Source organism: Chenopodium quinoa, unplaced genomic scaffold (assembly GCF_001683475.1).
Source record: "Chenopodium quinoa cultivar QQ74 unplaced genomic scaffold, ASM168347v1, whole genome shotgun sequence".
In the NCBI taxonomy this organism is placed as follows: domain Eukaryota; kingdom Viridiplantae; phylum Streptophyta; class Magnoliopsida; order Caryophyllales; family Amaranthaceae; genus Chenopodium; species Chenopodium quinoa.
In genome coordinates this window covers 100,352-122,274 of record NW_018745523.1, presented here as the reverse complement: position 1 = coordinate 122,274, position 21,923 = coordinate 100,352, and the positions used below count along the sequence as shown (strand labels likewise).

The following is a 21,923-nucleotide window of genomic DNA, read 5'->3' as shown; positions in this document are numbered from 1 at the left end:
AGACTAATACAACCATTTCTAACCAAGTATACTTCTGTGAGGGGGAAGTGTTAATAAAATAAAACTATCTTGCTAATGCAAATTTTTACAGATCCCATATAAACATTTAATGGAACTAGCGGATGTATAATCTACAATACTTGTATAATAGTACCTCATGGATGTACAATGATATAGTACAATATCAATAATATTCATCATGGCAAAATTTATCCGTGGCTTCTAGGATCAGCAACTTGGTGAACCCTTCTAGCCTCTGCATTTGAATACTGCCCAACAACACGAGCATGAGGAATAGATTCTCTACCACATGCTAGAGCGTCCACATTTTCCACCAAGTATTGTCCAGGAAGCCTTCCGACCACATTCCCCTCCTCATTGCCATCCTTGTCCAAGAATGCAAAATGTGGGATGCCCTCAACACCAAATTCATCTATCTCCTGCTCCCACTTTGTGTTGTCAACATTCAGCATCACAAAGTTAACACGATCCCTGAGAGAATTCATTACGAAAGTAAGGTCATTAACATAGTAAAGCAACTCACAAACCAGAGCAACAATCAAGGTGATTCAGGAAAAATAGTAACAAAGAAAAAATTTCACCTGTACTGTTGCTCAACTTTGTATACCTCTGGTGCTAGTTCCCTACATACTTCACACCAATCTGCGTAGAACTCCACAACTGTTGGTTTTCCATTTGATAAAGCCTATACAACAAAAACGTCCATGTGCGAAAATGGATAATAAGCCACTGAAAGCCAAATTGAACATTGTGAAACACGCCAAACATCAATTTTTTTCATTGTCAGACTTTAAGCTGTAATATGGTGTAGTTCATTCACAAAAATTTATTGAAAAAAGCGTTCATGCACTCGACTTTAAAATTAAGTGAAGGTATTAGATATTCATGCCTCAATCTAGTTTTGTTTCGTGAACTTGCATTCAAAAGCATCAAGTTTAAGTTCAGTAATGGCATTGTTGTGCTAAATTCTTAGTGGCCCCCCCTACCTTCTAATTTATTGAGAGTCCTTCAAGAGGACCTAGATCTTAGGAGGCTGTCAATGGCCTCAATGCCCCTTGATTGGGGATCTTTTTAAGGAATGGAGTTAAACTACTATAACTATTCTTCATTATTAGAACTTACACCACTTCACCATGTTGATGAAATATATATTTGAAATACGTTTGTTAAGGTATCATTGAGGGTACAACAGGAAAATTCAATAAAAGAAAAAACTAAATTTACAATACGGCCAATTAAAGGGACAATATAAACTACAATTGTGGCCCATTATTGTGGCTAATCATTAGAAGGTATGTTTCCTATCTGAACTTCCACTCGGGACCTAGGCAAGCAGCTTCTTCTATTTCGTGGGAAGTGAAAGTTCCTAGGAAGCAACTTGCTATGTTCTTCCCAACCAAATAACTCCACATTCCTCCACTTCCCATTTTTTTCAAGACAACCAGACAAACACTCAGCTTAAAGAGGTATGGAGACATGGTTGAGAGTGTTTAAAGTTGAGGTTTTAAGAGGGACGTCTTCAAATTCTATCTTTGGGCAGAAGGGTCTAACACTCATTTATCCTGCCAACTCAACGATTTGACACAAATACTTGAGTTGAAACAAAGCTTCAGAGTATTCACAGGTTTACGTTGCCAGACATTCAAAAATAGTTCTAATGACTAGTAAGCTCCAAGACATAGCTTTTATATTTATTTACCATTTACTTTGGCACATATAGTAGGCAAAAGAGTGATAAAATTTAAAGACAACTAAAGGAAGTAACACAACAGATAAGACAAACCTCTTCATAAGGCAATGCCAAGGCAGTGAGGTCTCTTAATGAAACGCCAAAATCTAAACGCGCTGATAAGAAAAGCCCTAAAGCCGCAACAGTGGATAACACAGCTATTCTCTTGTTCACTTCTTTGGTTGGAAGTTCAGGAAGGCTAGCACCAGTGGAAGAAGTCACAACTTGACCTGATTCCTCATTGACTGAATTAGTTTCAGCAGGTGGCTTCTCCTGGACAAAGGTTTAATATACGAGAATAGTAGAATTAGATATAAGCTAGCAGTGGTCACAGAGTCAAATGTGAAAAAGGTTGTAAATTTCCAATTTTTCCATCACAACTAGAACAAGAGCCAGAAAGTGCTTGATCTTCTTGCTGATCAAGACTTCAATGTTTCAGACTTTCCACTGTAGGTTTAAAACATTGCTAACCAGAACATTGTTCATGCAGTTGGCTAATGAATTGGAAGGGAAAATGTGAAATGAGTAAGAATCAATAGTGAACCTTGGCTAGCCACTAAGAAACACTTATGAAATTAGACAAGGTTCCATAAAAATTCACCGAAATAGAACTTATGACTAGCACTAAGGACTTGATGATTTAAGTTGTACAGTGCCAAGAAAATACCAAAAATCATTCAACAACATAATAATTTGCTAGCATTACAAACCACCTCAGCTTATGACAGTAATCCATTTGGCATTATCAGTATCTATGAGCTAATAGAAGCTATACCTAATATTAATTCTAACATGTCTGCAATATTTCTTTGTTGAAGCCCAGAAAATTCCCAAATGTTCAACCTTAATAAATGCTGAACAGTACACAAAGACCAATCCATTTAAGTTTCTATAAACATGGCTCCCCTCTACGTTACAACAAGAATTTTTTAAGTTTCTACAGCAAGTATGTGGGCAAAAAACAATATTTTTTGTATGCGGCCTATTGTACCGTGCGGCAAGGGTTACTCGAGTTACTCGGTCAGGGGTTACTTGAGTTACTCCTGACTGAGTAACCCCTGACCGAGTAACCCCTCGAGTAACCCATGACCGAACCCCTCCCTCACTGAACCCTCAAGTAACCCCCCAACCGAGTAATCCCTGACCGAACTCTTTAAGTAACCCCTGACCGAATTACTCGAGTAACCCTTGACCGAACTCCTTAAATAACTCCTAACCGAGTAACTAGAGTAACCCTGACTGAGTAACTCGAGTAACCCATGACCGAGTAACCCCTAACCAAGTAACTCCTAACTGAGTAACTCGAGTAACCCCTGACCGATTAACCCCTTACCGATTAACCCCTCAACGACTGAACCCATAGAGTAACCCCTGTCCTAACCCCTCAAGTAACCCCTGACCGAGTAACTCGAGTAATCCCTGAGTGAATAACTCGGGTAACCCCTAACAAAATAACTCGGGTGCCACACGGTGTGGCCTGCTGCACTAAAAAGTTGCTGAAATAATTTTTAAACGTTAGCAATGTTTCTAAGAAACTGAAGATGCCAAACAAAGAAGCAATGAATTGTTTTTAAATTAAAATTACATGTTTTAGCATTCAGATATACCTACCGTTACAGGAGAAGAATCTGAGGGAGTAGGGTCGGCTTGGCACGCAATCGATGGCAGTCTTCGGGGTCTGAGTAGAAATGGCCTAGGGGATTTGTAGAGAATCTGAGAAGAGTGTTTGAAATTACCAATAGGAGAGAATCTCTGACCACTGACCAAATTTGGAGAAACACAAGCAGCCATCTGTGGCAGCAGGGCCTCCTACAAGCACCGGTGAAGAATCAGAAAGCTGAAATCTCAGTGTCAAATTTAATAGATGTGCAACACCGAGAATCTAACCATTTCACTTGGCAACATTAACTTAGGGGGGAACATTACTAACCACAGAACTACTATCATCCAATAAGCTTATCTTGATACGGAATCTCTGTTTCTCATTATTTGCAACACAAGAATATTTTATGTCTCATATAAGGAAAATTTGTCAAAAAAAACACCTTTTAAAACACTTTTGTTGTGAAAAACCACCTTATAATTTTTTTTTTTTTTTAAAAACACACCTAAAACCAGATTTTTTTTGTGAGATAACACCTTAGGCTGGTTTCATTGGATTGACCCGGTTTCCCGACGTTGTCCCACACGTGAGGATCACATGCTCGCTCAGAAGTAAAACCCACCCTTTCTTTTTTTCTTTCTCTCTCCTCAAAACCACCAAGACCACCGCCTAGCCAACCCCAACCGCCATCACAACCACCTGAAAAACCTATCCTCAGCTCCATCACCACCCACCTGAAAAAACCCCTCCCTTTCTTTTTTTCCCCTTTCCCCCTCTAATTAGACTTTCTCTCTCCTCTGTTCTTCCTAGCAACCCTTGAATTCTATCAATTGAAGAGGAAAACTCCATTGTTTTGCTCAAATTGCTGCAAAGAACCTCAATCAACCTAAATTTAAGGCAGGTAAGTTGTTAAAATTATGAAGTTGGTTGTTAATTTCATCGGTTTTTTATTTACCTTAGTTTAGGGTTTTCAATTGGAGGTATGAAAAGGGAAAAAACCGCTACCAACCCTCTTCTCTCTCTATTGGTTTGTTTTAGGGGAAGGGTTTTTGACAAGATGTTTGGGGTTGTTTACGAGGTGGTTAGGGGTGTATATGGAGATGCTTAGGGTTTTTTGGGTAGTTTTCATGGTGGGTCTAGTGGTTTTGGAGGGTGATGGATGGTGTACATGGTGGGTTTGGAATGATTTGGGTGGCTGGTGATGGCGGCTAGGTGGGGGTGGTGGTGTCGGCGGTTGGGTTGGCTAGGCGGTGGTGTCAGTGTCCGCGGCTGGGTTGGATAGGTTGTGGTTTGGTGGTTTTGAGGAGAGAGAAAGTAATGGGAGGAAAAAGGGGGGAAAAGAAAGGAAGGGTTTCGGCACATGACCTTCACGTGAGGGTTAACGTCGGAAAACCGAGTCAATCCCCCTAAAACCACCCTAAGGTGTGTTCTCGCAAAAAAATTCTGGTTTTAGGTGTGTTTTAACCAAAAAAATTTATAAGGTGGTTTTTCACAACAAAAGGGTTATAAAAGATGTTATTTGACAAATTTTCCCTCATATAAAAACCCCTTAAGAAACGGAGGTAGTATCAAGCAAAACTATTGCAGTCTTTACTATGATGCAAACTTAGAGAATAGCCAAATTCTTAAAATACGAGAGCAAACACTACCAGACCCTAAATTCTGCATTCCTTGGAATTTCTATCCCCATTCTGCACTCCTTGGAACATACTGTATATATTATATAACAGTTTAAGTTCCAAATATCACAATTCACACACTTAATCCAGCAATTATTCACTAATCATTTTAACTACCCGAATGCGTGATCGATCAACTAACATCATAACTCCTCATAGACTCCGTGACACCTCTCCGTTCTTTGTTCAACAAACGAACAACTAATACTCACAATCCATTTTCCTTTAATCTACTCAAATTCAATTGGCTTTCTCCATTATATGCTAAATTACATGACAACTTCAAATCGCATTATTTGCATTCCAATTACCAAATTATATTTTAAAACCCTAGTCTTTCAAGCAAAAGAACCAAATTATACATTTATACTTCATCAATCATACAATCAAGTAAACTACGGCATATGACATAATTAAATTTCTTAACCGAAAATCGACCAAAATCTTGGAATTTGAAATTGGTAAATTGATGAAACTCAAACAAATTCAGCACAGGTATCAATATTTAGGTTATATATATACTAAAATTAACAGCTAAATGTGTTTTTTTTTTTTGGATTTAATTAAGATATTGAAGTTCATACGTAATAAGCAATAATTGAATCAAATTTTGAAGACAAAAACAAGGAGAAATTCAGTAATCAAGAGGAGAGAGAGAAGAGAAAGCTCACAGTAGTGTTCTAGCAACGGTGCAGCTCTGTTGCGTGTAAACTGTGAATTGAAGTAAAATGGAGATTTGTGGATGAGGTTCTGTAACACCACTTTTGAACAAGTTCCTTATTTTTTCTTTGTTACACTACTTTGTTAGTTAGTCAAATGTCAAAATAACCTTAAAAAAACATATTAGACCAATATATTGCCACATTCAGTGGCAGATCTAGGATTTGATTAATAGGTTGTCCCATAATATCAAAAAATAGTCAAAGCATGATGTAAAGTAGTATTTGGTTCACTTTCTTGGGAATTTTGTTCATTTTCTTGTAGTGAAGGAGGATTTGGTTCACTTTCTTGAGAAGGTAGATCATTTTGTGGAGGAGGAATATCATTTTGTGGAGGAGGAGGATTTAGAGTAGGCACTTTTATAGTAAAAAAACTTGAAATATCTCGAGTTGTTTTGCTTTTCATTCTGAAATTGAAGTAAAAGATTGAATTAGATAAATCAATCTAAATAATTCTTGCTAGTTTGCTACTAAGACATATAAGTATTAAAGTATAGAACCATATAAAAAAAAATTAATTAAACAAGTCCCCACCCAGCCCGACAGCCACCCCCTCCCCCTGCACCACCACCGAAACCACCCTCCTTCCAGAGCCACATGAGCGCAATAGACACCTCGCCCCAGCCCCACCAACCAAACCGCCCAAAACTTGAATTCTCCAACCCGAAACCACCCTAAACTCCCATCCCTTTCCCCACCCGAAACCCTCATCCCTTTCCCTGACCCGAAACGCCGTAGACTCGAAACCCCTACCCCTGAAACCATTCCCCCGCCCCTCGGAATTTGTGAATTTGTGTTTTTCCTATAAATAAAATAAATAAACTACAATTCACAAATTCACATCTCAATTGACCAATAATTCGATGGAAATTGCAACTTTAATGGTTTCATGACTTTCATCCTGACATTAAAGAGTTACACAAACCAAACCCCGCAACACATTAGCAACCAAAATTGACTCAATTATCAAACTAGACTCCAAAAATTACGTTAAATTCTTCGAGTATCCATAACCAATAGTTCATTTATCCAACTTCGAAGAACTCTAAATTGAGTATATACTGACAATTAAATACACGATTAACACTAGATTGTCAAAATTAATATTAGATGATTAAAGAAAAAGAAGCATCTAACCTTAGAGACTGCTTCAATGGAGGAGGGAAAGCTCAGAAGCCGCTTCAATGGAGAATTTCGAGTACGCTTCAATGGAGGAGAGAGAGAGAGAAAGAGAGGAAGGAGTACAGCGAGAAAGCGCAAAGCGTGAAATAAATCTTAAGGGGAAAAAAGAAAATAAGATCAGAAATAATTTTTTTTTTTTTAATAAAATAATACTGTGTCCTGAGACTCACGATGACTACATGTGGGTCCTCCACTGGCCACATTGTCCACATACGCTATGCTTATTTAGAGGTGTCAATTCGGGTATTTGGGTCAGGTTCGATGAAGTCGGGTCGAAAGCAGATCAGATCGAGTCTGTTTTTAAATTTGAGACATGTTATATTATTTTGTCCTAACAAGTCTATATCTAAATCTAATGTTTTCCGAATCAAGTCTGTTGGGTGGAGTATTCCCTTGTCTGGGATGTCCTTCAGTTAATTAAAAATAGTTTAGCTCCTATGTAAATCACATTATTATATGATGCTACAAAGTGACCGAACACCTGATGAATATGAAGTTTATTTGAATGAATATGATTGTTTTTGTTGTGCATTTAAATTGTACTACGTATGTTTATTGCGAAGAAATGTCATGTTCAATTTTAATCCAAACATAAGCATATTATAAATCATACTCAATTTGTGACTAGACAATCTTCTTAGCACCCGGGAGATATAATTTCATGCTTATGGTCTTATGTAGGCAATGTAGCAACATATAATATCTCCCTCCATTCCCAAATCAGCTCGGTCATTGTAGATTCTAAATCAAATCAATACTACAAATTAATTAGACGGCCCTTCCAAGTTCCAACTCATTCAAGAAAGAAAACAGCAACATGTAAGCCTCTTAGCTTAGATGGACCTTTGAGGTTAGTTCAATTTCCTCTTAATCACCATCATTTTGTGAAAAAAGACGGGGACTAGTGATTAAAACTGCAACACTAGGTACAGCAAGTATTCCAAATTCGATTCACGTAACACCTGTTGTATTTATAACCTGTTGTTATGACCTTTATACTATTGACTTTGGAACCCAAAATGGTTAAGGTGAAACCATCACTTACATAAGAACAATTCCAGTAACCACATTACAGCTCTAAGGTTCATAGATATCACCACAGAAGTTCACATACGGGCAAAACTTATCGAATTGCCCTTCTTGATATAAGGGATACAACAAATAAACACTGTGGTCTGTGCTGATATGTATACAGTTGCATACAAGTACTTGTCAGAGTTTCATGTTATTCAGCACCAGATGGGATATAACCACAAGCATCAATGCTTCTCTCTAACTGTGGATCATTTCATCTAGGTATAAGATACTACCCTTACGGAATTTGCATCAAAACCTTCACAATCCAGGCAACGGGAACTGGGTGGTTAGAACTTCGACTCTCTTCTGAAGGTCTGATAAACGATCTCTCAAGGGAAAGTCAGGAGATGCCACAAACTTCAAGAATTCTTGGAGCTTTGTTTTGGGAATTAACTTGCTTGCTTCAAGAGTTAACTGGATGCCCTCGTGAATAAAGTCGGCTGTAGCAACAAACTCACTCTCTTTGAACCCTCTGGTTGTCATGGCAGGTGCCCCAATACGTATACCACCGGGCATTAGAGCACTCTTATCACCTATTTACAAAAACCAAAGATTTTAGCACAAATGTTTGAAGCAACCAGTGAGAGAGAGAGAGAGAGAACAAAATTTTAAAGTTTTTGAAAACAACTCACCAGGAACAGAGTTCTTATTAAGTGTGATAGAAGCCAAGTCCAGAATCTTTTCAACCCGGGCACCATCAGTTCCCTAAAGAGAAAGAACAACTTCAGTCAAACAAAATAGAAGATGAGACTCGCTTGTAGTATGGAGCCATCGAAGATTTTTTCTAAACAAAAGTCTTAGCAAAGACGGACAATACAAGTGATGCAAAACTGTTAAAAATTAAACAAATACAACTAGGAATTGATTTACAGCTCTTAGCAATGGGGTTCAAGAACTTGGCAAACTTACCAATGGCCTTAAGTCAACTAGAACAAGATGGTTATCGCTCCCACCAGAGACTAGTTTGTATCCCAATTCAACCAATCGGCGTGCAAGAGCTCTACAGTTAGAGACCACCTGCAAGTCATTAGGCCCTCAAATATCAGTACAAAGATAAGAACATACGCTGTGCTAGGTTGTTCATTGAGGAAAAGATCAAAATACAAATCAAGGCATATTCTAACACTATGAGTTGTATGATCATAGAACAAGGAGTTTACATTGTTTTGGTACGTCTTAAACTCTGCAGACTGAGCATACTTCAGGCAAACTGCTAGTCCTCCTATGGTGTGATTATGTGGGCCACCCTGCAAAAAATAATCATGACATCCAAATCTTTAAATCAAATCAAATAATGACAAATTGACAATGATATACAAGATGGAGATAAACAATGGGGCAAAAAAATAAAAGATGAATTCAAGGAACAGCAACTCCTCACCTGTAAGCCAGGAAAGACGGCATTATTAATGGCAGATTCTAAATCAACTCCAAAAATGGTATTCTTCTTGTAGAAGATCATTCCACCTCTTGGACCTCGTAAAGACTGAAAAGCATTACACTCAGTAAGAAACATCGAACTCTAAATTTGATTCGAGAGAGATTTTTGCAGACAATATGCTGAAATAATTTTGGATAGGATAACACCTTCATGGTGCTTCTCTGGCCAAAACCAAAAGTTGTACGTACTTCCTCATGCGAAGGAAGGGGGAGGGGGAGGGAGAGGGAAGGGAACTTAAAAACACAGTATAACTTTTGATTTTTCTTTTAAAAAAAAAAATACTTAAGATATAGAATGAATTGTCCCCTCCTTGCATTATCGTTTAAAAACACATCTTCACAATATAAAGAAGTTTAAGCTGTTAGCTGAACTTATGACGCTTCCTTTCCCTTGCAAAAGACAGAATCTAAATAAGTCTTTTCACAACTTAAGATACTAGACACAGGAATAAAACGACTTATATCTATTAGGAGCTATCTTTTCCTACTTTACTTAAGACTGACTGGCAAAACGTAAACTCCATTGAAGAAAGATACTAGGATTTTCTAAAAAGGGTTTCGAGAAAACGAAACCAATTCTGTGTCAAAGCAAGTAAACCTAAAAAGCAAACCATGGTCCTTAATTAATCAACCAAACATTGGCCATAACTTTCCAGAAGTTCTATAGACATAACATTCCAGTTCATCATAAATTTAGATAGCAAATCAAATTTAGAGGTGTTTGCCAATAATATTCTGTAAGATGAAGACACGTCCAGACAAACCTTGTGAGTTGTAGTTGTGACCACATCACAATACTCAAATGGGTTACCAACCACAGAGGCAGCAACAAGCCCACTTATATGCGCCATGTCCATCATAAGAAAAGCACCAACAGCATCTGCAATCTGCATTTGAAAGAGAACATTTCGATCAATTATAGGCAAATAAAGTGTGCCCGAGGGGGAAGGGGGGTGTTCAAACAGCCATATCAAAACACATACCTTCCTCATACGAGGATAATCAAAATCTCGAGGATATGCACTGGCACCAGCTATTATGAGTTTTGGTCGAAATAGAGTAGCAGTTTTCTCAAGCATGTCATAATCAATCAGACCTTCTCTTCGGATAAAAAACGGTTAGAGACCAAACTCACAAAAGCAAATACAAACATCCACTAAAAAATTTAAAATAAAATACCTGTAGATTCATCAAGCCGATAAGGCATGGATTCAAAATAAATTGATGTGCCTGAAACTCGTCTTTTAGGAGTCATGAAACCATGAGACAAGTGCCCTCCATGAGGTAAATCTAGACCCTGGATTGTTAAAAATGCATTGATATAAGAGCAATGAACCAAAGAACAGAAAATTTAATATGAGCTGTAAACCCAGACATGGGAGAATAGCTTACCATGATACGATCATGTGGATTCAAAACTGCAGTATAGACCTCAAAATTAGCAGGAGAGCCAGACAGAGGTTGAACATTTACACCCCACTTTTGTCCGTCCAGGTGAAATGCCTCCAAAGCCCTCTGCTGACAGAGGGTTTCAAGCTCATCAATATGTTCATTGCCACCATAATACCTAGGGCAGAACAAGTTTTAAAGTATCAAGTCCCAATACGGCCAAAACATAAGACAAAAAAATTCAAAACAGAGACACACAAAAAGCCTTACCTTTTACCCGGTAATCCTTCAGAATATTTGTTAGTGAGACAAGAACCAACAGCTTCCATGACAGCTCTTGATGTAAAGTTTTCTGAGGCAATGAGTTCCAGACTTTTAAATTGCCTTTCCTTTTCCTTTCCAATGATGCTGTGCACTTCTGGATCAGCATCGCTCAGCTCACTATCTTTGAAGCTGGTTAGATCATCTGAAATACACCAGAAAATAATATGCTTGAGCACAATCTGTCCATTATATCAAGGACATCTTCCACAGCAATTTCACAAAATATTAATTCAAAAATTTTGAAGCGTGCAGAGACACTAGTACAAGATGTGACTATTGATAAAAAAGTAGCCAAAGCTGAAAAGACACTAAGTAAATTATTTCCACTAATTTGGAATCATCCAAAAACCACGTGCAATGGGAGATTGGTAGAAGGGGTCTGTAGACTGTAGTATCGCACTATCACATGCTCATATTATTAAGTCTTACCAATCACTAAGATGAGAACTCTATGATATCAATTGCATAACTATTGGCTCAAAATTCACCAATGCAAACAGGAACACTCCTACAACCATGCATCTCAACCGTAACTCATGTTTAGAGCATGCCTGGTAAGCGTATTTTTTTGGTTGGAAACGAATTCAATTAAACTATTACCTTGAAAGCCATTCCCTGGGAGATCCACTAGCGGCATGAAGGCCTTCCCCCAGCTCCCACATGTGCTTACTGATTGTTTGGTTAGAAGATTTGGGTAACATTACCTTTACCTCTAGGTAACGGTTTCCACCTATTTGTCACCTCTCTAACCCCTAAGGTAACAATTACCCTTACCCTCCTCATACAAAAAGGAAGGGAGTTAAGTTTAAGTGTCCATGATTGCACCAAAAAAATGAAAAGGTAAGAGTTTGATGATTCCTTTCCCACCTCTTTGCTTCCATTCCATTCCGTCTCCAATAACCAAACCCCTTTAATATGTCTATATTAACTCATAATGATCATAATTTTATGTTGCTGACCATCAATAGCCTTTTCTAATAAATATATTAATGAACCATTAGATTGCTCCTCGTCTTCAGTAACATCGTAACATAATTTTTCAGCAGTCCACATAGACTCATCAGTAACAAAAGCAAAATTACAATGAAATCAAGCTTGATATATCTTGTTTTTAGCAATTAATAATTACAGCCATAAAAAATTCAGATTACAGACAATCTGATGACTTCATACACAGTACAAAAATTGAATTAACTCCGGAAATACATAAATTCAAAATGATACTCCAACTCATTATACATGTACAAGATTATATCCTGGCACAGGAACTAAAGGCCTAACTAATTTTTTATCAAAACAAAAATCAAAACCAGATACAAAATTGCATGTTTCTCAAAAAATTAACATCAACCAACAATCCAATCCAAAATTAACAATAAGAAAATAATTTCCTTTAGCTAAGCCAAGACGGATTCCCGGTCCAATAGGGTCATTCTCTTTACCATATAAAGGAATCAAAAATAAATTTTTTAACACCCCCTCTCAGTCCCAACTCCCAAACGTAAATAAGCCGGGTTGACACATGAGAGGTTCCGGTTCAATAGGGTCCTTCCCATTACGAAAGAGAAAGAAATCCCAATAGTAAAAATCATTCACAAATCCAAATAGTAGTCAAAAAGATAAAAAGAGAACAAACCTTCAATATCAGGAGCAGGAACAGAGACAGAAGAGGGTGGTCTACCAGTAACCAAACTATTAGAAACAAAAGAAAATCGAGAAAGGGGTTTTGAAAATTGGATTGAACTATCAGTAAAAGTAAGATTATTATCAAACCCTTTTTGAGGAAAATTAGAGGGGAAAGGAGAGATTTTGGTGCGGTGGATTGAACCCACCATTGATGGAGTTGTTGCTCCTGAGCAAGCTTGCATGTTTGATTTTGTTTGCAGAGAGAATTTGGGGAGTGAAAAAAACGGATGAAAGGTTGAGGTTTGAGCGAGTGAAATGAAACAGGAGAAGAAATGGCAGAGAAAGAGTAGAGTGGTTTGAAGTAGTATTAGGGGGAGTCAAAGTGTTAAAAGCTCAAAACCCTAACGTCGTGGGGCTTTGCGCGCCGGTTATGGTTTGATTCCGAATACTTTTTTTTTGGCTAGTGTGCCGAACGGCTATTTCTAGTATGAGACAATTTTATCCTTTTAGCAGAGCTGCTACGATCGCCTTTTCATATCGCTGGGATCTATCAATTTGTTGTATCATTCTCTTTCTCGATATCGTATAAATCTTTAGCCATGAAACAACTTGTATCATACTAAACTCAAAAAAACAAAAACAAAAATAAAACTTGAACAAAGCCCACCATAGGGGCACTTACTATACTCAAACCACTACACTCAAATACGACTAGGATGTACTTTGTTATTTATTTACTCTGTATTTCAATTTGTTCTTTCAGAATAAAATATCTCATCTCAATTGTAGTGTTAATAGTCACGAGTTTGAATACACGTATTGGCATAAGGCATAACCGTGTTATATTAGGAATCCCTCTTGTGAGGAAGTCTTCCAATGCTTATTTTTCTTACGTTTTTAAAAAAAATGCAAATAAATAATTAAAAATTGTTGAGTTAATATACCAACAAAATGTTAGCTTATTTAGTAGGTTTCTTACCTTAGAGGTATGGGGTTCGAATCCTACCAAGAGGGTAGTCTACCAGTGACCAAACTATCAAGCTTGCTCTAATAGCTTGTATCCATTTAACTATGCAAAATTACATCCATTGACATCAAATCCAGCCAGTTCTATAAATGTATGCAAAATTAAAACCATTTCAAAAGTCCTGATGACATCAAATCCAGCCAACACAAAGTACGAGTCATGGGTTGTGTTCTTGTGTCTGAAACAAGGGATGTCATGACAGCTTAAGGCATAATCACAAAAATTCTCGATCATGTAGCTTAACATTATGTCATTATCATTCTCAATTCCATCAATAGTTACTTGTTCCCTTGAAATTAGTTTTTTCAATTGTATTGTTAGTCAATTCCCATGTTAGGCAAGATACCAAGGCTAGACACACGCAAGGTCCATCAACATCGCTAAACATGACCATGCAGAACCATACAATTCAGGTAGAGTTTACATCCTCACAGTATCATTATATTCTTATATCTTTTGAAAAACATAGGATTAAAGTAGCTGCATATACAAGCAAAGCATTATTCCCTAATCAAGGAAGCCGCAACCACCTTTTGCGATTTTAACCATCCTATTCATATAAACATTGCAGAAAGCCCGAAAATAGATGACTTCCATGCGAAAAAAACGTGGATCGTTAACATGTACATTCGTCATGTAAAGGTTTTTGGTCAAGATTTTCTGTTACATTCAACTTACATACGACACAATCAAGTATGGAATCAAAAATATGCTTTCAGAAGCTGAGGAGAATAAATCAGAACTATCAAAGCAAAGATAACTCTCATAAGAACTCTCTCTTTTTCCCTCCAGTGGGATAACAGGTATAATTTTGTTTAGGACTTTAAGATACTTATAAGAACATAAGAGATACTATGGGAGGCATTAACCCCATCAAAATTATCCAGAATCCTCCTAAGACACCACCATGAATGTACAATATTTATGCAACTCCATTGATGATCATCAACAGTAAAAATCATGACCATCACTCAGTTCAGGCTGTTGGGTTAAGATGTTGCGGTAGAGAATCCAAACATATCCGAAGCTTCACTACACTTCCGAAAAGCCACCTCCTGTCTCAGCGCGTGTCCTGCACAAATGTGATGGATTTAGAAGGCAGCACAAATGTCGAGAAAACATTTGCAGTTTTACTGCATCATGTTTCCATCCAAATTCCAAACCAGAGAAAACTCATTTGACATCTATAATTCCGTTTTCATCCCACTTTAATTTACTGCCATAACTTTTGTAATTTGAATGCACATGAGTCCAGGATCATGAAGGGTTCCAATTTTATAAGTAATGTAGATTGAAAAATAGTTTCACGTCATGGTGACAGAAGAGATCATCGGTTAGCATTCCTGGGAAGAAATCATCATTGTCCATGTACTGAATTGTACTGTAAGAACACAGCAGGCTAATAGTCGGACAAAAGGAAAAGAAGACTTACTTGTGATCGGATGGATTTGGCATAATTTCATAAACGATATTTACAGCGACATCTCTCTTCAGCTGAAATCAATTGTGACGAGAAGTGTTAGTCATTTAGCCAAGAAAACGAAATCATCTAAAAATAGGCAGTTGATGAATGCTCTGTATATATGGCAGCAATAATACCTGAGTTGCTTCACCCTTCAAGCCAATGTAGTGTATCTGACTTGTGTCTGCTCCAAAGTTGTCAGGAAAGTGCAAAGTCAAATTGCCCACACTCTGAAATTTAGAATACCTGTCCACATAGCCAGCCTCATGCAATGTTAGATTATTAGAACTTTTAATTACAAACCAAGTATGCAAGATGATGAAGACAATGAATCTACAGATAGCAGTCACGGATATAAAAATCAGTTGTACCAACTACCAATACTTAAAAGAAAAGTATTCCTTTAATGTGAAAAACACACAGTCGTGATGATGCAGAAATGATTTTTTTTTCATTCAAAATCAGTACACTGTTAGGTCACTTAGTTGTAAGCAACAAGTCTGGCCCTGAACACAAGTTTTGACTTAAACCATTGGTAATGGAGTATGGACAGCTTGCTAATGCTTGGGGTATGGAAAAGACCCCAATATTGAGACGATAGGACAAAATATGTTAAAGCAAGAAGCCAAGAAGCTACAAAGACAGCTAGAGATGACTTTACAGCAGAACATCAGGTTTTTTACATATCATGAAATGGCAGCAGAATTTAAAAAGCACAGTCACAACAAGACTGTCAATTGTGTCAAACCTATGCACATATCATTTCAGATATGATGGAAGTAAAAGTCAGTACAAGTACTTATGACAAAATTGATAAAATTGACAAAATTTTATCAATGATGTACTATCAAAAACCACATCATTTAGCTAAATGATACAGGAAACAAGAAGTCACATTTCCTTGTACAACCTCGTTCATTCATTAGAAAAAATGGGCTACAATAGTCAGGGAACAGCCAAAATCAAGCCAATTTAGAAGCAAAAAGCAACAGAAATGGGAGGACAGATTGCATCTTGCCGTTCCAACCATCACATACCTGGACTAATGAAATCAGCAAAATTCTCACCTAGTTTGGTATTCCAAAACTCCTTGCAGGTTCTCAACCAAGTCCCATTCCTTGAGACAAGACAAGGTGCATTAGAAAAGAAGAAAGAACCTATAATATATAACAGACATCTTGCCTTAACAATTAAATACCTGAACAGCTTGCATACTTTGAGCATCAGAGAAATCGATGCCCTCTCGATTGATGAACCTAAAGGGGATTAACAAGATCATAAGAATAGCTATAGTGGCAAGAAATCAATGCAAAGACAGATGAAGAATATAATGGCTTTAAGCTTTTTAAGACGCACAACAGAAGAAGCAGCAGCAGCAACCAGGAAAAAAGAAAAGGATCCCTCCACTTCCTCTATGAAAACCCCTTAGATGTTGTGTAGGTTCCCCATGTTTTATTTAGTATATTCTAAAAACCTTTTGACATTCAAATATTCAATCGTAAACCAAATATTTCTTTAGCCTTCTAGGTGTAACATTTAGTACAAAACCTAGGCATGCCTTTGATATCTCAAACATTTGTGTCATCATCCAGAATGAGTGGTATCTACATAAATTTTTATTTTTTTAAAAAAAAAAAAAAAAATCAAAATTAACTTACTACTCCCTCCGTCCCTTATTTATTGCTCATAAGGGTAATGTTTATTAATTTTTGGTCGGGAATTAATGATGAGAGAGAAAAGTGATGGGGCTAATAGGGTGGGTGTGAGAGTAAAGGTGTGGTCCCATATGTCCAAAATAGAATGGGGCAAAAAATAAAGTGACGAAAAAGAAAATTGGGGCAAAAAATAAGGGGCAGAGGGAGTACAAGTAAAGAATTTGGGTTCAACTAAGCCCTTACTCAACATGAGGTGGAGCCTTAACCCAGAGTTTGAAATGATGTAAATAATAGGGTGAACTAATCAAAGTGCACTAGTGCAGGTTTTCCTTTAGAAAGGCCAAAATACAGTATGTTTATTTCAAATTCATAGCGCACAAGGAAACAGTGCAAAGGATTATTGCAAAGTACATATAGAGGAGGTTGTCAGTTTACTGTGGAAAGACAGCACTGAGTGCTTATTTTCTTTTGATTGAAGTTTCTTATGGATGTTATAGAGCAAAGACATATCAGTTCATCATTTTTTTATCTGAAAGCCTTTGTACTACAAAAACACAAATCATAAGATTGCCGCCAGTTCGCACTCACAACCTACAAAATTACTAAGGCAATCCACAACATCTGAGAGTATAAAATATTCTTACGCTCTCATCTTTGAAGGACTTGTTCCATCAGCACCACCAACAATTGATATGCCCTTGATCTTGACATCAGAAGTGAATCTGACAATAAGATTCCATAAGTTAGCAAACAATCTAACACATGCCCCAAAAGAAAATCCTATGTTACTCACGGGATGAAAACAATCAACTCAGGATCACCATCATTGCTTTCCAAGAATGCCTGGTGCAAATAAGAAGACAGAAGACTTTTATTAAACTTCATGCTTGCTAAAACATCTAGTACACTAAAGATAGCCAGATAGGTAACAAGTAACTAAAACCCAGTGACTGGAGAAGTGACAAGATCAGAAGGATAGAATGAATCAATTATGGGGGGGGGGGGGTGAGAGAGAGAGGGAAAGCACTCCAATATCCCCTCTCTGGATGCAAGGACAATATCAACAAAAAAATAATCTAAATATATGCATATTAGCTGGCTGTTACATCATAAAACCTAACTTTATGATGTCCTTGCCACCCTTATCCTTGATAAGTCAACCCCAGATCCCCAATGGAAAATTTTCAGCATCAAACTCAAATGACAATCTTATACTCACTTTATCTGTCTATTATATATATTGAATACATTGCATGGAACTTAAGGAAAGCTGAGTGCACATGGTAATTGCTTAAAACATGCAAATCCAGAACCCACTTGCTAAAAAAAATCAGATTCAGGAATTCATAGATGAAACCGTAACCAGACAATACGCACTCATTCTCAAGTTAATTTGCAAATGATTTATTTGCTAGCATAATCATATACTAAGCAGCTACCAAATTTATATTTAAAATTAAAAGAGGAAATTGAATTGTGGGTAATTGGTATGAAATATGGCTTCCAATGTTACTTGTTCACATAGAAGAGGATGAAGGAATCAAATATGTCAACAATGAAAAGAAAAGGAAATAGATTTTTAAAAATGATTTAAGATTTAAGCAAATTAGTAGAAAAAATAACGAAAAATAGGCCTAAATATTTTACGACATACTGTATTACTTTTGGCTTTAAGTGGTTAACAGATAATCTATCAAAATTAAAAGTGGTTAGAAGATATATGTTATACAAATTGTATACAATGGGCCAAACAAAGTTAAACTGATTCTTTTTCTTAGAAGAACTTCTTAAGTTTCATTTGCAAACACTTCTAATTCTAATAAATGTTAATGAAGAAACTGTTTCTATTGAACTCCTTCCAAGAAACAGAAGTTGTTGTTCAGAAATTTGGACAAATAGACCCAGCCATGTGCTTCAAGAAATCAAAGAAGTAATTGAGTTCTAGAGTTCAGAAATTTAGAAGCAACCACTATACCTTACATGACAAGTCATATAGAAACTATGAGATAAATACATTCTCTAACAATGGCATGGATGGACCTACATTGGTACTCAAACAGAATAGCTAAATAATATATTCAACAAAAATGTCTACGATAGCTTAATATCACGATTCACAAACAAAAATTTCTGATGTAATTACCCCTGCAGAGTTTAGACGCTCCTCCCATGATCTGAAAACCTTTTGTGCCCTTCCTGGAATCGCCTCATTCAGAGCAGAGACCTGCATAAATTTATAATTATGACGTTAACTTTTATGGACAAGCGCCCAGTCTAGCAATCATCTGAGGTTGAGGACTTAAAGTCTAAGAAAAAAGCAGTCTATACAAATCCTTCATGAATTATGGCACTGACGACTTCCAAGTGACAAACTGCCAAGCACATGTTCACTCATAAAAAAATAGCATACTTGTTTGATATTGGCACTTCAAGGAGTTGGAGAAATTAATATAGCATGAACATGTACGACTCCTAAAACTGCTTTCCTTTGACATGTGCATTATACAATATACACTACATATCAGAAAACTTTTGCGTCTACCAAAAGGGTATACACATGCCAGCAACATAATCACTCGCAAGCAAATATAAAATTCACTGTTTGATTTTGGCACTGGAATTACTTTACAAAGAATCTACAAGTATGACTCTAACAGCTGCAATCAATTAAGATGGCCTTTGACATCAGCATTAAAATCCTACTCTTGTTCATCAATAAAGGGTGCTCTTGGCATGTAATCTGAAGCAAAAGAATATTCAAGCCCATAGACTCTTTGTATGAAAAAACACATAGACATTAAAGACCTGCATAATCCCCACTAGTAATCTGCCAATTCTTTTTATATTAGATAAAGCTTTCCAAAAATCTTCAGGCATTATCCCATTAGTTCACCTACTCAGGAAAGTCCACAATACTTCTAAACAAGTGGTTTAATTATATCTGGTACATCCTAGCATCAGTGGCTTAGCTCGAAATCTGCTTTGTGATATGATAATTATAAAGCTGCTATAATAAATAATAAGATATCATAACAAAGCTATTTGAGTATCTAAAAATCACAGTATTCTTTCTAAAGCATAATGTCAAAACATAATAATTTGAATTTCAAATCACTCCGTCTTTAACACACACCGTGACAAGTCATTAATAGCCACAGAAAAGCCACACGAGGTGGCTAGCTAACTTAGCATTCAAGGTCTGAGACACCTAGGAATGGATTTGTCATTGAACCTATAGGTTTACCACGAATTGCATTGTAAATGAAGTCATAACCCTTAACATGGATAATAGTTTAACCATGAAATTTGCTCAAACTATATCCCTCCTAGCTGTATACAAACCATTGCAAATTCATTTCAATCTTGAGCCCAGGAGCTGATCAACTGTATGCTTAGACAGCTTTAACATAAATTCTAGGTCCAGTGAAGCCGGTGGGCAGGCTCGTTAGTCGTTACCCAACAAACACACCATCATACATTGCCTACCTTTTCCGAACCTGGATTAACGTTGTTCCATTTACAATCAGCTCTTTCCAGAGTTGATTCTATAGTGACACCCCCTAAATTCTTCAAAGCTCCACACCATAACAACTCCTCATAAAATCAACAAGCTAAACATCGAAAACCCAGAACATAATTCACAGCTCTTACTTAGTACATCATCTAATTCACAGAATTCTTGGTAATATCATTAATCAATCAATCTGGGTATCAAGTGAAAGTATCAGAACTATGAACACAATTTCCAGCAATTTCAGACTAATGGGGTGTATTATAATTCAAGTAAAACCCCATAAATTCAATCTGGGTATTTCACAAATTACATTAAACTAACTAAAAATTATTGATAACAAAATTCTGGGTATTAGAGCACGGAATTAAAAGCAGAATAAAAGAGAAAATGAAAGAAAAAAATAAATAAATATAGAAAAGACTAATTTTACCTTAGGGAGGTCGATATGTTTGTAAAGAGACCAATCAGTTGAACAATCGTGATCTTCGCAGCTATGATCATGAACACATGCCATTTTTTTCAGTTTTCTCTCTCCTAAAAATGCAATTGGAAATGGATACTGAAGAAGAACAGGAAGGTTGGAGGCTCGGAGCTAATTATATGCTGCCAGATAGTGGGAATTTTGAGAAATTCTTCTGCAAGAAAAGAATTGTTGATGTAAACGCATCGTTTTATCCATTTGAATTTGCTCTTGTGAAGGGCTTAAAAGTAATTTATGTTCGAGGTTGCATACAAAAAGTAAAGTTTTTAGCAATTTTAATTCCTTTTAATTATTACTTGTATCTATTTATACTAAGTATATCCGAAAATGCTTCTACTATTGGTAAGAAAAAAATTATCATAGTTAGTTGAAAATTATAATTTTTTAAGATTAAAGTAAAGTTTATATTGGTAAAATTTCAATGGTAGAATCAAGTGAGAGTTCAATGGTAGACATCACACCTTCTAATCATATTGTCATTTTTTATCACAAAAAATTAGAAAATAGTAAGGATATAGTCACTCCTCGTGAGTCATGGGTAACACTACTAGTAATACAATTTATTCAAGAATCGTAAAATCAAAAAATGCAAAAATATTTTAGTAACAATTTATTACTAAGTCAATCATATTGTTAGCTTAATGACGGTAATGGTCAATGGATGTATCAATGTATGTATCTAACCTAATTTAGAAGCATCTTTTCTTCTACTAATTATGTACCCTCTACTTCCATTCTCAACACAAATTTTGACTTATTATTGACATATTTGCTATGTTTTTACTTCTATTCTATAAATTTCTAAAAATGCATCAAAGTCATATGGAAAATTACATGAATTATATCTAGCAATAACAAGCCAAGTATCATTTATGTAAGTTCAAAAACATGAGACATCGCGTTTCTTTTCGAGGGTGCCCAGATTACTTATATTGAGTAACAATATGTGTTACTCAAATGGCTTTGTTGTAATTCTTATGTCTTTGTCCTTCTTC

General features: G+C 36.5%; 3 protein-coding genes across 6 annotated transcripts; all 3 read right to left on the bottom strand.

Annotated features, from left to right (window-relative positions):
• Nucleotides 1-15: 15 nt before the first annotated feature.
• Nucleotides 16-7,044, bottom strand: LOC110715683 (thioredoxin-like protein HCF164, chloroplastic). 3 transcript variants are annotated; one of them, XM_021894287.1, is made up of 6 exons: nucleotides 6,889-7,043; nucleotides 5,704-5,743; nucleotides 3,362-3,559; nucleotides 1,805-2,023; nucleotides 603-706; nucleotides 16-492 (listed from the first exon to the last, which is right to left on the bottom strand). In XM_021894287.1, the coding sequence occupies exons 3-6, from the start codon at nucleotides 3,539-3,541 to the stop codon at nucleotides 210-212; spliced, it is 786 nt and encodes a 261-aa protein (XP_021749979.1). In that variant the 5' UTR covers nucleotides 3,542-3,559; nucleotides 5,704-5,743; nucleotides 6,889-7,043; the 3' UTR covers nucleotides 16-209. The 3 variants fall into 3 exon arrangements, with proteins under 3 accessions (XP_021749979.1, XP_021749981.1, XP_021749980.1); XM_021894289.1 differs by lacking the exon at nucleotides 5,704-5,743 and having other exon boundaries at nucleotides 6,889-7,044; XM_021894288.1 differs by lacking the exon at nucleotides 6,889-7,043 and having other exon boundaries at nucleotides 5,704-6,158.
• Nucleotides 7,045-7,901: 857 nt separating this feature from the next.
• LOC110715370 (serine hydroxymethyltransferase 3, chloroplastic-like) lies at nucleotides 7,902-13,226 on the bottom strand. 2 transcript variants are annotated; one of them, XM_021893945.1, is made up of 11 exons: nucleotides 12,800-13,221; nucleotides 11,110-11,305; nucleotides 10,843-11,017; nucleotides 10,630-10,747; nucleotides 10,434-10,546; nucleotides 10,215-10,337; nucleotides 9,392-9,496; nucleotides 9,171-9,257; nucleotides 8,920-9,027; nucleotides 8,643-8,715; nucleotides 8,269-8,543 (listed from the first exon to the last, which is right to left on the bottom strand). In XM_021893945.1, the coding sequence occupies exons 1-11, from the start codon at nucleotides 13,029-13,031 to the stop codon at nucleotides 8,269-8,271; spliced, it is 1,605 nt and encodes a 534-aa protein (XP_021749637.1). In that variant the 5' UTR covers nucleotides 13,032-13,221. The 2 variants fall into 2 exon arrangements, with proteins under 2 accessions (XP_021749636.1, XP_021749637.1); XM_021893944.1 differs by having other exon boundaries at nucleotides 7,902-8,543; nucleotides 10,215-10,546; nucleotides 12,800-13,226.
• A 1,181-nt stretch (nucleotides 13,227-14,407) lies between these two features.
• On the bottom strand, nucleotides 14,408-21,077 carry LOC110715519 (PITH domain-containing protein 1-like). Its single transcript, XM_021894099.1, has 9 exons — nucleotides 20,878-21,077; nucleotides 19,077-19,157; nucleotides 17,727-17,776; nucleotides 17,578-17,655; nucleotides 16,477-16,534; nucleotides 16,346-16,395; nucleotides 15,416-15,524; nucleotides 15,249-15,310; nucleotides 14,408-14,888 (listed from the first exon to the last, which is right to left on the bottom strand). The coding sequence occupies exons 1-9, from the start codon at nucleotides 20,959-20,961 to the stop codon at nucleotides 14,849-14,851; spliced, it is 612 nt and encodes a 203-aa protein (XP_021749791.1). The 5' UTR covers nucleotides 20,962-21,077; the 3' UTR covers nucleotides 14,408-14,848.
• Nucleotides 21,078-21,923: the final 846 nt, after the last annotated feature.

What these genes read in the sequence shown, in the direction of transcription:
- LOC110715370 (XM_021893944.1), bottom strand. Translation starts at nt 13,031, where the DNA reads ATGCAAGCTTGCTCAGGAGCAACAACTCCATCAATGGTGGGTTCAATC. An exon ending in ATCCACATGATCGTATCATG is followed by an intron (nt 10,748 to 10,842) that starts GTAAGCTATTCT and finishes TTAACAATCCAG; the next exon opens with GGTCTAGATTTACCTCATGG. An exon ending in CCGTCTTTCCTGGCTTACAG is followed by an intron (nt 9,258 to 9,391) that starts GTGAGGAGTTGC and finishes TATTTTTTGCAG; the next exon opens with GGTGGCCCACATAATCACAC.
- LOC110715683 (XM_021894289.1), bottom strand. Translation starts at nt 3,541, where the DNA reads ATGGCTGCTTGTGTTTCTCCAAATTTGGTCAGTGGTCAGAGATTCTCT. An exon ending in TGGCATTGCCTTATGAAGAG is followed by an intron (nt 707 to 1,804) that starts GTTTGTCTTATC and finishes TTTGTTGTATAG; the next exon opens with GCTTTATCAAATGGAAAACC. An exon ending in AAAGTTGAGCAACAGTACAG is followed by an intron (nt 493 to 602) that starts GTGAAATTTTTT and finishes GAATTCTCTCAG; the next exon opens with GGATCGTGTTAACTTTGTGA.
- LOC110715519 (XM_021894099.1), bottom strand. Translation starts at nt 20,961, where the DNA reads ATGGCATGTGTTCATGATCATAGCTGCGAAGATCACGATTGTTCAACT. An exon ending in AACATATCGACCTCCCTAAG is followed by an intron (nt 19,158 to 20,877) that starts GTAAAATTAGTC and finishes AAATTTATGCAG; the next exon opens with GTCTCTGCTCTGAATGAGGC. An exon ending in GTTTTGGAATACCAAACTAG is followed by an intron (nt 15,525 to 16,345) that starts GTGAGAATTTTG and finishes CTATGTGGACAG; the next exon opens with GTATTCTAAATTTCAGAGTG.